Raw genomic sequence first — 13,527 nt, forward strand, 5'->3', positions numbered from 1 at the left:
ATTGTACAAAAGGAAAAGATACCTCTCTGTTATGAAGAACCTTGAGACGCCTATTCTGTTCAAAATAAGTGCCAAAATCTTAATTTATCTTTAGCAGGCCATTTTCTTTTTCTAAAGAAAACCAGGAAAGCTTTGTAAAGAATTGACTAAAATATGCAAATCTAGGAAAAAGTTATTTCCGTGTGTCTTACGAAATACTTCTGAACAGACGTCAGGCAAAAAAAAGTGTTTTATTAAGGAAAATAGCCTATGCTTGCACTTCTCCATTATTTTGTTATTTTAAATCCTGTCCACGAGAGGACGACATCCATTTTTTTTGGTTTATTGTCACTTTTAATATGGTGGACTAAAAGAGTTAGTGTTTACACATAAACTACGTAAAATGACACACAACATAATATTTGAACTCGTGTTATGTTTTCTAACTAACTTTAAGATGAAAACATATGTTAAGAGAAAAAAAATAGACCGGTACCCTTAACACAAGCGCGATGCACCGAACAAGGAAGTCCCTGACAGAAATGAAAGTTACTGGTGACACTGGTTTCCGTCGAGCTGCTCGACAAACTCTCACAGGAGGACTGCAGGTGTAACTAGTCCACAGAAAAACACACAGGGATTGACAAATTCGGATAAAAGTGGAAAATGCGCCGGCATCAAACACACAAATGGTTGGTTGGTTTGTTTTTGTGTGATGACTATACCGATATATGAAGGGGAAATCACTTTACATAACAATAATAGCTTATTTTTAGAGAAATGTGATGATGTTTATGTATATTCTACGTGTTTGCAGGTCATATAGAAGGGAAAGGGATTTTATTTGACGCCTCTGTTGTGACTTTTGAGACGTATTGTGTTCAGAAATAAACCGGTGAGTTACTTTTCCTTAATACAACAGTGGGTGCGAACAATATCTACATCGATTCTGTTTACCTTACATTTAGCACTAAAAATAAAGCACTTAAATCTTCATTTCATCCAACTTAACATACTGTTTAAAGGTACTAACCAGACGTTCATTGGCAAAATGATTTACATATTTCTTGAACCCCCCCACCAAAAAAAAGCTTTGTGAATTTAGTATTTTTTCATGTCATTACTTTGTTTAGAGCATTAGAAAAAAAATTAAAATTAAAATTTTTGAAAAATTATATTTTATTCATATTTTCTTCTATGTCCTCTGTAGAGGACACTAGGACTAAGTTTTTCTAAAAATAAAATGGCATGAATAGACATCAAAAAGGCAAAAACAGTGGGATTTTTTTAAAATCACCAATACATTTTTAGGTTTCAGGATTTTTTTTCTTCTAAATTTTGTTTAAGGATGATTCTCAACTATGTTATAAAATATATAACAAAATGATTTGATATACCATTTTGTTTTATGCAATATGCCTGTACAAATTTCCATAAACTGGTTTTCCCATTAAACACAGTGTATCTATACTGTATCTAATTTGCATATTAATGAGTTGCTGTTGGGACAGCATGTTGAAAAAATAATTGTCATAATGGGAGTAATAATTGGCCAGATTTTCATAATAATATCTAATATTTCATAACAAAATAGATATATAATTAATTTTCCTATTCAATTGTTATGTCTCCCAAAATGCATCTTAAACATCATTTTAGTCCTGGTGTCCTCTACAGTGGACATGTATGAAATGATGTCCTGTTTCATAACAAGTCATATTTGAATTTGAAAATCCATAACATTTTCCTGAGATGTTGCTTTATGACAAACAATTAGAAAATTATTCAGATTTAAATGACAATTACAAAATATAATCATATTTCCATAAGAATGTAAAATGTTTCACTAAATTAAATTTAGCCATCTTTAAAGACCTAGGAGAGGGTGTGGTCATGGTGCAACTTCCAATCATTTAGTATCTCTATAAAGCCCTGAATGTGCTCTGTACAGGACATCCAGACTTACAACTGTGACATGTGAGGTCTCAGAGAAATTCACTGAAATATAATGTCCACTACAGAGGCAAAAACTCCATAGCTGGGTCTCAGTACATATATTATGTAAACAAAAACTTTTATTTTGGATGTGACAGCACTAATATACTTGACATTACATATTTACTGGTCTAGAGAATCTTTGATTGTTTTTCTGTCATACACAGATCCGATCATGTCATCCGGTTGTGTCAACACAATGACAGCAAGTACAGCAAACCACCTTTGGTCGCTGGAGGATGTTCTTGGTCAAGGGGCCACAGCAAGCGTTTACAAAGCACGGAACAAAGTACTTTATCCTTATTACAGTTTTCCCATTTTCTTTACTCAAACAGGTCATAGACAGCTCATGCTTTGCTAAATGACGCTTTATATTGCTGTAGAAAACGGGTGAGCTTGTTGCCGTGAAGGTCTTTAACTTGGTGAGCTACAACAGGCCGTATGAAGTTCAGATGAGGGAGTTTGAGGTGCTGCAGAAACTCAATCACGTCAACATTGTTAAACTCTTTGCTGTGGAGGAGGTACGTATCTGATGTGGTTTGTGACGCTGTTCAAGATTTTCCAGCCAGAGTACTTTGATGTTTGAGTTTCTCATGATGCATTGTGTCAGGGAGAGTCAGTAAAGATTTTTAGAATTTAACAACATATTTCTATTTTAAACAAATGCTTTTTGTAAATAAACACACTTTTGATTCATCGAGGAATTGAATTGAATTGAAAAATAGTCTCAACAAAACATTGATAATAAGAAATGTTTATTGAGCTCCAAATCAGTATATAAGAATAATTTCTGAAAGATCATGTGACACTGAAACCTGAGGTAATGGGTGCTGAAAATCCAGCTTTAACATCACATGAATAAATATTTTAAAACAGATCATTTTTATATTTTAATAATATTTCACAATATTACTGTATTTAGATTAAATAAATGCAGCCTTGGTGAGCGTAAGAGTTCTTGCTGACCTCAAAGCAATAAAAATATACTACTACTACTAATAGTAATAATCTTTTAAGTTTTTTTATGATTTTAATCTTTTCACCAACCTATGTAAATTAAAATTGAATAAAACGACAACAAAAAACAACAACTAGCCATAATTACATTAAAAGGCCATACAGTTCATATGGCTGTTCACAATTTCTCAGACAAGCAGGCGATATTCAATATTTCCATACATTCTGTTAAACTTGTTTGACTCCCCACCAAAAGTAGATCATAGACCTGAGAGGTGAATTTTCAACACATTGCCTTAATTCCTATTCTTGTGCATGTCAGATGCATATGAACCCGAAGCAGAAGGTTCTGGTGATGGAGTTCTGTTCAGGTGGCAGCCTGCTGAACCTGCTAGAGGAGCCTGAGAATGCGTTTGGACTTCCTGAGTCAGAGTTCCTCATCGTATTACAGTGTGTGGGTAAGAGCCAACAGAGGAAATTAAGTAGTTAAATTAGTTTCCACTCCATTACACATGTCATGCAGCACCTTTTGGGAGGCATTACTGTGGTTAAATGGAGCTCTCCTTATATTTTGTCTTTCTCCCATTTTGTCATATACAGTCCAAGGAATGAACCACCTGCGAGAGAATGGGGTGGTGCACAGAGACATCAAACCCGGCAATATCATGAGGCAAGTGGGTGAGGATGGACGCTCAGTGTACAAGCTGACGGACTTTGGTGCTGCCCGTGAGTTGGAGGACGATGAGAAGTTTGTGTCTATATATGGCACAGAGGAATATCTGGTAAGAAGGAAATGCCGTGTGAAAAATCAGTTTATTTGATTAATGCTGGAGAAACTCAAAGGTGCCTCTTCCTGTGTACCTCTTTCAGTGATTCACAGAAAATACAGCACGTGCAGTTGCTTATCAAAAATGTAATCAGGCATTTGTTCCTTTAATCTTTCTGTGAATAAACATCTAATATAGCAAATTAAACCGGAAATGTATATAATTACAATTAATTATAATTATTTATCTAAGCTACCATAAGTAACTGTAGCAGTATTAATATTACACTGAACTAACCTGTTCGTCCAGCGAACATTCAGTATAATTTCATACCAACTGTAAGAAATGTTTTCGTGGCCACAGGAAATAACTTTCTAACAGTACTAATGCATTAGAGCAGTGACAGAATCAAAAACAGTTTTGGATAAGGGGTCTGTTGGATTATTTGTTGAATATAACAAATAATAATGTGTCTGATTTATCCAGCCGTTACACTTATATAATAACTTGTGTGTTCCAGCATCCAGACATGTATGAGCGTGCAGTATTGAGGAAGTCCCATCAGAAAGTTTATGGTGTGTCTGTGGATCTGTGGAGCATCGGTGTCACCTTCTACCATGCTGTCACTGGCAGTCTTCCTTTTATACCATATGGAGGCCCACGCAGAAACAAGAAAATCATGTAAGTCTCATCTGTAAATGTTTTAATTCTTTGAATTGAATTGCATTGAATTGAAACGTTTATTTCGAACATGTAAATAAATATAGTCAAAACAATACAAAATAATTTGAATTTATACATGTCCAAAAAGGAGTAGGAAGAAGCATACATTTATTTAATCCTACTCTTTCTCCACTATTCTATTCTATTCTATTCTAATTCTAATTCTATTTATTATAATCAATTACATATTAATCATAATTGTAAATGATGATGTGTGTTACATTACTGTTTATATTAGGTTTATTTATGTGCTATTTTTGGTGACTTTTGGTGTTCTCCCCAGGTACAAGATCACAACAGAGAAGCCAGAGGGAGCCATAGCAGGTGTGCAGAAGGTGGAAGACGGACCCATTGAATGGAGCTACCGACTGCCACACTGCTGCCAACTTTCAGAGTGAGTTTCTCTATGCAAAAGTGTGGTTAAAAACTTTGTGGACAGACAGTATTGGCAAATACATTGTATATGGACCTCAATCAGTAAAGCTATATTTCATTTATATGCTAGAGAAAAATACCAGCCTTGGTTTTTTTGTCTACTGGAAATTTTTAATGATTAACACCAAGACCCACAATATAACAGCTCATTGGATTGTTTTCATTCATGTCAAATTAAAAATAGGCATCTTTTGTGACTCATTTCAGTTTCATGCTTTTATTCATCATGAATAACTTCCTGGAAAGAAATCCTTGATAGTTCTTTGAAAACTGAAGCCTCTTGGTAGCACATGACCAACGGCTATGTTTTTTCACAGGGGTTTAAGGGCCCAGCTGGTCCCAGTGTTGGCCAGCATACTAGAGGCCAATCAGGAGAAATGTTGGGGCTTCATCCAGTTCTTTGCTGCCACTACTGATATTCTGCACCGCATCACGGTCCACATCTTCTCTCTCCAGCAGGCCACAGCACACAGCATCTGCATCCACTTTCATAACACGTATGTGGGCTCCTCGAGAAGAGATTTCTGATCTCTTCTCTACAGCAACTATGGGTGAAGTACTCCATGCAACTTCATTCAAATGTGGCCCAATACATTTTTAGGTTGCTGACTGTATATGGAAACTTTAGTTCTTTTTGTAAAAACAGATGCCATTTGGATGTAGGTCCCCAAGGGGAAGTCGTGGCCTAATGATTAGAGAGTCAGACTCGTAATCCAAAGGCTGCGAGTTCAAGTCTCAGGTCCGGCAGGAACTGTAGGTGGGGGGAGTGAATGTACAGAGCTCTCTCCACCCTCAATACCATGACTTAGGTTGCCCTTAAGCAAGGCACCGAACCCTCTGCTGCTCCCTGGGCTAAATGCCTGCCCACTGCTCTGAGTGTGTGTTCATGGTGTGTGTGTGTTCACTGCTGTGTGTTCACTGCTTAAATGCAGAGCACAAATTCCAAGTATGGGTCACCATACTTGGTCGTATGTCACATCACTTTCACTTTCAAATGGTCATTTAAAGTCAATTATATAAGTATGAATAAGGTTGAATTACTTTTCACAGTGATTCCAATATATTTTGTTGTTGTTGTTATCCTCAAGGGTCTCAATTTTGTTTGAGGATGTTCAGGCCCAAACTGGAATTGAACCGGCAGTTCAACAGTACCTTTTTCAGGGTCATCCTCTCATATTGGAGCCAAGCATGAAAGTAGTGAACCTTCCCCCCACCACTCCAGACCGCCCTATCATTCTCATCAGCCGACGACCAGAGAAACTAGTAGGCCATCCATACAAAGAACGTATGTACATAATAAATGTGTTTTGTGTGTGTTACAAAAGCCAAGTTTGTGAGCCATTGTATGAACCCTGAAGTCTCAAGTTTGTTTTCAGTATTACAAATAAATTGGCAACATTTACAGAGATAACTTTGTCTCTATTTTTTCTTCTATTTTCATTTTTCTGTAGCTGAGGCCCCTGTGATGCCCACGAAGTTTGACGTCATGGCAGATTACACCTTCTCCAAAGTAAGCAAGCCTCTTAGTTTTTATCTCGGTGCTTATTTTTGGTGAACATTATAACACCATTATCACTGAGCCTCACACTGTGTCCTGTTATTTTTTTTCCTCCTAAAGACCATTGTCGGGGTCATCCATCAGTACCTGCGGATAGCCCGCTCACTCCAGAAGTACAGGGAACTGATTCTGCAGGGGTTCTATAGCTACATGTGAGCTCTTATATAATCACTATTTTGCATGAGTCAGTCTCCTGATAATTATTGCAACAAGAAAACCAAACCTGTTCTTGACATTTTAGTGTGTCCAATAACAATATTCTTGACTTTTCAGTGAAAACACCGGTTTTGAATGTAGTAATGTGGCACACAGGATTGCCATGGTGAATATGAAGCTGCTTTCTTCTATCAGCACTGAGGAGCATCTTCATCTATTGTAAGAATCCACCAGTGAGATACTGACTGAATTTGTGTTTTAGTTTACTATATGGTATCATGCATCTAATGCTTAATCTAGTTTAATAAGCCTTATGGCCTGGTTTCACAGATGGTTTAGGTTAAACCAGGATTAGGCAATAGTTCAATTAGGACATTTAAGTACTTTTTATAAACATGCCTTTAAAAAAACAATACTGATGTGTATCTTGAGACAAAACAAAGGCACTGACATGTTTTAAGATCGGTTAGTGCAAGTTTCTTTAAATTGAAACAGCTCAGATTTTTAGTCTGGGATTAGGCCTAAACCTTATGAAACCGGGGGTATATGTAGTAAGGTATTTAGTAATGGATGTCTCTTGATTCTTCCCAACCAGTGCTCAGAGGTTTGCACACGAGTTTCCAGACTTTGTAGACAATAAAAAAAAAATCCCACTGGTGAGAGTTGTGCTTTGTTAAATGTATATTGAATAAATGAACTAGAGCACACAATAGTTTGCATCCTTGACGTTTATCATTGTGTGTAGATTGAAGAGGATTTGCAGAGGATGTATGGCAGTGGAGTTAGAGAGTTCCAGAATCAACTACAGCATTTGCATGTGATGCTGTCTAAACACTCTGATTCGCTGGCCCAGGATAAGAGGTAACACAGCCTGTTAGGATAATTTGGAGGAAAATGATAGTTTACTATTTTAAAACTTATTCATGACCGTATAAAATCATTATCCTGGTGCCAAGGGATTTTTCTTTTTTCTCTCTCTTATTTTATTTTGATTGAAAAACCTTGAACGTAAACTTGAAAATTATAGATATATTTATCTTGCAGTGCCATAACATGGTAAAACATTTCAGCACAGCATTTGTCCAAATGTTGATTTAACTCATTCTGTAAATTGAATTCATTAATAAACATCACATATTATCACGTATATAACATAAACAAAAATATAAGCATTTATTAATTAGGAATTGTTTCCAAAATATCAATAAATAAAAATGTATACTTCTGATGGTTGATTAAAATCTGTACATTTGCATATTAATATGGAAAGTTATAACAAAATTGATAATATATTATTATATAAATAAAATGTATTTATTAAATTTTAATCCTATGTCAATAATTACATTTATTTTTTCTTCCACTTAATGCAGCATCCAGAAGATGGAGGTTTTATTGGGGAAGATTGTTGCAGTACATCAACAGTACTGCAAAGACAAAATGACAGGAAGTAATTGGATGCATGTTTTTTCTCTCATTAATATGACATAACAAATTACAGATGAATCTACAGTACAACAGCTGTCAAAGGACTCTTTCTGAGCTTCTGCAGATTATGTACTTTAAACCCCTGATAAATGTTCTTCTCAGCAAGTCATGGTTTCTGGAAGCTTAGCGAAAATTCACCAAACTGTGAGATTTTACTGTATATTAGATAGTGACCCATTTCTGTCCCTCGCATGTCTGAAGCAAAATTTGGATTTTGATGAGTGGAGCCAGTGCTGAGATTAGTCAGATTAGTTCTCAGTACTGCGCTGCAGGGAAGGGAGGCACTGTTGTGCTGCCTTATCTGACAGCAAGAACCATTCCAGACAGGCAAGCATGGAGACAGAAGAATATAACCCCCCTTTCTGCCTGGCTGCATTGATAATGTTAGATATGACTCTGCAGAGAAGCCAGTCAGCTAAAATAGTGCTTATCTTGAGCAGTCACAAAGAAATAAAACTACGGTTTTGGGTTGAGGTTGAGTCCTCTGACTGCTATTAATTTATTCTCTTTCTGTCCCAGAGCTCAGCTACAATGACGAACAGATTCACAAGTTTGAGAAGTAAGTATTAAACACCAGGAGCATCTTGAATGAGTGTCCGTTCTCACGGTGATTAAACTGAGAAATGACTATTTTCTGCTCAGGCTCAATCTGTCTTCATACATAAAGAAGGTCAAGAGTTTATACAAGGATGACTGTTTGCAGAAATATCAGGATGTTCTGATGGCTGCTGGCAACTGGAACAGGTATGACAGAGGTCACATGGACTGAGAATACTCATTATGTATGGACCCTATAATGTCAAACATATTTGATACACATTTTATTACTGTGAAAGGTGTTTTGTCAAAGCAGCAAAAAAGCAGTCGCAGATGACCATGTGAATGTTGCTTCTGCAGGGTTCTTTATGAGATTCAGACGAGTCTAGAGCATTTTGGAGTTGTCCTCCGCCAGAGGATGGGGGATCTGCATGTGTGTGAGGCCCAGCAGAACAAGGTCAGCCCTCTTTTTTCCACAAAAGACACACACCGTCTGTCTCTAGCCCTATTCAGGCGTGACAAGTCATCCCTAAAGAGGTTAGCTAAATTTAGTGTTTCACAGACTCACTCCAAAACGTTTGTCCAAAGTTGAACAAGGCAGTTTAAAAATGACACAACAAATTAGTTGGCAAATAACATGTTGGCTTACTTTGGGCTCGATCCCAAAGAAAAGAATGTCTGTGAGGGCAGAACTTACATTTTTACAGCAGTTTTCCTTATTTGTGTTGACTTTAGTTATATAGCATGACTACAGCTAAATTTCTCATTATGCAGCCTTGTGCACAGTCATTATGAATTTTAAGTCAAATTAATTCCAAGTTGAACTTGCATCACTTCCAATTTTAAATGATAATTATTCAAATCAATAAGGACTGTCTAATCAAGGCTGTTCAGCCCTTTTCAAGTATAACTAGTTATCCCTGAGGAGGTTAGAGCAATTTTGTGTTTCACAGACTCTAATTTTAATGCCATCTAAAGTGAACATTTGTGTTTTTCCTCACATGGCCTCTGTTAAAATTGCACAATAAATTTTGACCAACTCTGGGCTCAAGCTCATCTGAAAATAATGTCTGTTAGGGCAGATTTGTATTTTTCACAGTGGTTATTGTTTATTTTGACCTTAGTTTTGACCTTAACTACTGCTACATTTCATTATGATTTTTTTTTTTTTGGGTTGTTTTTTGTGCAAACTCTTTCTAGGTAAATATCTCAGTTCAGAATGAATGAATAAATAAGCAGGTCTGGGCAACTTAACATGTCATTATCGTGTTAACACATTAATTAATTAGTACCGACAATTATATTATCGGGCATTAACACAGTTTTATTTTTATTATTATTATTATTATTATTATTATTATGAAAGCCCGTTGCTCACTGGCTCTGAATACATACAGACAAACCATGGGTCACAGGAGGGGTGGGATGTTGATCAGTACTGGCTTGGGATGGGCATCAACATTCATAAACCTCTGTTCACTGTTATTTTTAACAGAAAAGACTGCAACATGCTCGTATTCACGACTTCATAAGTGGGAAACAGGAAGTTTCCGATAGCATGTGAAGACACCAGAGAAGCGCAGTGGAGTGCATCGCTTTTATTAACTTTGTGGTTTATTATTTTGAATCGTTTGGGACACGTTAACACACGGCCCTCTCACAATATGTTGCTTTACAGATCTATCACCTTTGCTGCTCAGAAAGGTACACCCAATCATGCTGCACGTATCAGAAGTTCTGTGCTCCGGCATGGTTAGCGCTCACACACTACATGCATACCGCGCCCGAGCCTGGCCCACCTCTTCCAACCGAGCCAGGGCCGGCTAAATGAACGGTTAAGATTGCCTAGTGTGAGTACACCCTTGTTCTCCCTCATCCCGCACACACAAGTCTCTACCCGCCTGCACCCTCTCTCGCCCATCGAGTGTTGTCCCGCGCCGCACTCTACTGCGTTGGGTCCAATGACCCAGGTCTCTATTAGGAAGGTGCCTGTTATAGGCCCTGTTTCACAGACAGGGCTTAGACACTAAGCCAGGATTAGGCCAGAGTTCAATTAGGACATTTAAATAATTTTTATAAACATGCTTAGAAAAAAACATTACTGGGGTGCACCTTGAGACAAAATAAAGGCACTGATATATTTTAAGATATATTTCAGCTGAAACAGCTAAGACTTAGATTTTAGTCTAGGACTAGGCTCAAGCCTTGTCTGGAAAACTTGGGGATAATGTTATGATCGAGGCTCTGGACTCTGAGCATAACTTGTTTTTCTATAGCAAACTATAAAGTATTTTTTATAAAAACTTCAAAGCTTTGCCACTGCAGGGCATTCATTTTACCATTTAATTTGATTACAGTAATCAAATTAATGTTTGCAGACCAAATGTTATTGCACTTGTGTTCATATAGCAACACTTTTAAATGGAAAAAGTGCACAATACACTACATTTGAATTCATTATTGAATTTTGTGCATAACAATGCGATTAATTGCAGAAAGATCACGCGATTAATTGCGATTAAAAATTTGATTAAATATTCGTTGCCCAGGTCTATAAATAAGTAAGGAGAGTCTAATCATGTCAGGGCGTCAGGTATGATCCTCTCCTTCTGCCTAAACCTAACATACTATTCTGCATAGCTTGGATATAGAGCATCCTGACCATGTTCCTTTCCATCTTTGCAGGTTCTGGACAGAGCTGTTCTTAGAGCTCTCCAGCAGCCTGTAGGCGCTGAGGGGGTGGATGGACCGAAAAAAGATGAGCACATGATTCTCAAGTATGTCATTGCATTGTAGATGACACAGCATTTATCAGTTCCAAATAATAAATAAAAATACAAATTGTTTCCAGAATGAACCGATTAAAGGATGAAATGGAGGCTGTGGCACGAGAGCTACAGAATAACAACAACATGATAGAAAGGTACTGTATGGTGTTTAGCTGTGAATGTTTTTGTGTACAACCAACATTTCTGTGTAGAAAATCCTTTCAAATTTAACAAGACGACATCTTTTTAAGCCTTGCAGAAGTTACCGCTACACTGCCAGTGGAGAAAAAAGTACCTCAAGCCAACAGACCATGAACACCTCAAAGAATGCACAACAATATTTATATTTACAGAGCCTGGACCTGTGAGCTAAAGGGAAAGTAAAACAAAACATCTAAAAAAAATCCTTGGTTGAACCATAAAGAACAGATTAATGGCGTAATGGTTGTTACCAGGGCAGGCAGCTGAAATTGCATGATGTCTACTGATGTGCAAAGCGCAAATTGAGTTATGACTGGTCTCGAGTCCCTGAAACTGTCCTATGACAGATTAATGGAAAACAGGAATGTTTAAAACTGCACTTTGATTGATTTGATATGAATCACAAAAGTCATAGTTCTCAGATTCAGTGTTCATGTAGCTACTGCATTTTATCTTCATGCAATCTAGTAGTATTGACTTTAACTGCCAAGAAAATAGAAATATAGGTCTGTTTTAACTACTACAGCAGTTTTTATGACACTTAAATATTGATGGCACAGTGCATTCAGCTGACAATAATGGTGTAATTATTGCACAGTCATGGGATAAAGAGAGAAAAGTTCAGTCTGCTTTGTAATTGATTTCGTTTTTGAGAGATAACTGTGCAATAGCACTTATTTAATTAGTCTATTGATCACAACAGAGTATCACACAGCATGGAGCTCTAGAGGAGGCTTTGTTTATTTGACAATGTGTGAACTGTACAAATGACTCCAAATATTATCATCCTGCAAATACTGACAAGAGTCAATAGACAAATACCTTGCTGTATTACAGATCATATGTGACCCTGGAGCACAAAACCAGTCTGAAGTTGCTGGGGTATATTTGTAGCAATAGCAAACAATACATTGTATGGGTCAAAATTATCTATTTTTCTTTTATACTAATAAATCATTAGGGCATTAAGTAAAAATCATGCTCAATGGAGATATTATGTAAATATCCTACTGTAAATATATCAAAACTTCATTTTTGATATGTAATCTGCATTGCTAAGAACTTCATTTGGACAATTTTGAAGGTGATTTTCTCAGTATGTACCCTCAGATTCCAGATTTCCAAATGTTGTTGTATCTCGGCCAAATAATGTCCTATCATAACAAACCATACATCAATGGAAAGCTTATTTATTCAGCTTTCAGATCACGTATAAATCTCAATTTCAAAAATATTGACCCTAATGACTGGTTTTCTGGTCCAGGGTCACATATGGAAAGTGAAAGATGTGTTTGTTGGGTTCTGAGGGCACCTTACTGAGTGTGAGTTCAGGGGAATTCCTCACTCTGGGGAAACTATGGTGATCTCACAGAGACCACGCTGTGTTTCACTGTCAAATATTGCATATGTTTGACTTAAAATGGAATTGTATCAACTTTCCTTTTGCCAGTTTGTTAACTTTTTGTTGTTGTTGTTTTGAACGTCTTCACTTCTGTTTTGTGAGGTACTTGACAGATGGCGCTAATAAATACATGAACACAATTGGTGAAAATAATTTTTTGTTTAAAAAATTGTACTAATAACAAGCGTTATCATTTTAATGTAAATATAATACATTAAACTACACGTGTCATGTAATGTGTGGCATGTATATGTAGGCTATATTTCAGATTTTACAATATATACTATAGATGATGTATAAATGGTTATAAAAATGCACACTACAAATATATTTGAAATGAGAATATTCATCTGTACAAAATAAATGTAAACAATTACAGCAACTGAGTTGGACAGTAAACGAGATTCTTATAAACCCAATTACAGTGACGTCAAAGTTTATTCATGCCTTCATGGTGTTTCTCATATTTAGTGGAATAACACGTGATCGATAAAATCATGAGTTTGTGGGGGCAGTCTTGGCATTTTTAAAATTCTCTTTCTTCTAATGTTTAGTGCAATA

General features: G+C 36.6%; 1 protein-coding gene across 2 annotated transcripts; it reads left to right on the top strand.

The window, feature by feature from the left end:
• The first annotated feature begins 498 nt into the window (after nucleotides 1-498).
• On the top strand, nucleotides 499-13,383 carry LOC306856573 (inhibitor of nuclear factor kappa-B kinase subunit epsilon-like). 2 transcript variants are annotated; one of them, XM_079395933.1, is made up of 22 exons: nucleotides 499-671; nucleotides 797-874; nucleotides 2,142-2,263; nucleotides 2,358-2,495; nucleotides 3,254-3,389; nucleotides 3,532-3,713; nucleotides 4,219-4,379; nucleotides 4,705-4,815; nucleotides 5,174-5,353; nucleotides 5,945-6,141; nucleotides 6,308-6,366; nucleotides 6,475-6,566; nucleotides 6,688-6,789; nucleotides 7,166-7,226; nucleotides 7,316-7,431; nucleotides 7,944-8,020; nucleotides 8,578-8,617; nucleotides 8,701-8,802; nucleotides 8,956-9,052; nucleotides 11,281-11,372; nucleotides 11,447-11,518; nucleotides 11,615-13,383. In XM_079395933.1, the coding sequence occupies exons 3-22, from the start codon at nucleotides 2,150-2,152 to the stop codon at nucleotides 11,676-11,678; spliced, it is 2,193 nt and encodes a 730-aa protein (XP_079252059.1). In that variant the 5' UTR covers nucleotides 499-671; nucleotides 797-874; nucleotides 2,142-2,149; the 3' UTR covers nucleotides 11,679-13,383. The 2 variants fall into 2 exon arrangements, with proteins under 2 accessions (XP_079252059.1, XP_079252060.1); XM_079395934.1 differs by lacking the exons at nucleotides 11,281-11,372; nucleotides 11,447-11,518; nucleotides 11,615-13,383 and adding an exon at nucleotides 10,091-10,280.
• The last annotated feature ends 144 nt before the right edge of the window (nucleotides 13,384-13,527 follow it).

This window comes from Barbus barbus, assembly GCF_936440315.1.
Source record: "Barbus barbus genome assembly, chromosome: 37".
Lineage (NCBI taxonomy): Eukaryota > Metazoa > Chordata > Actinopteri > Cypriniformes > Cyprinidae > Barbus > Barbus barbus.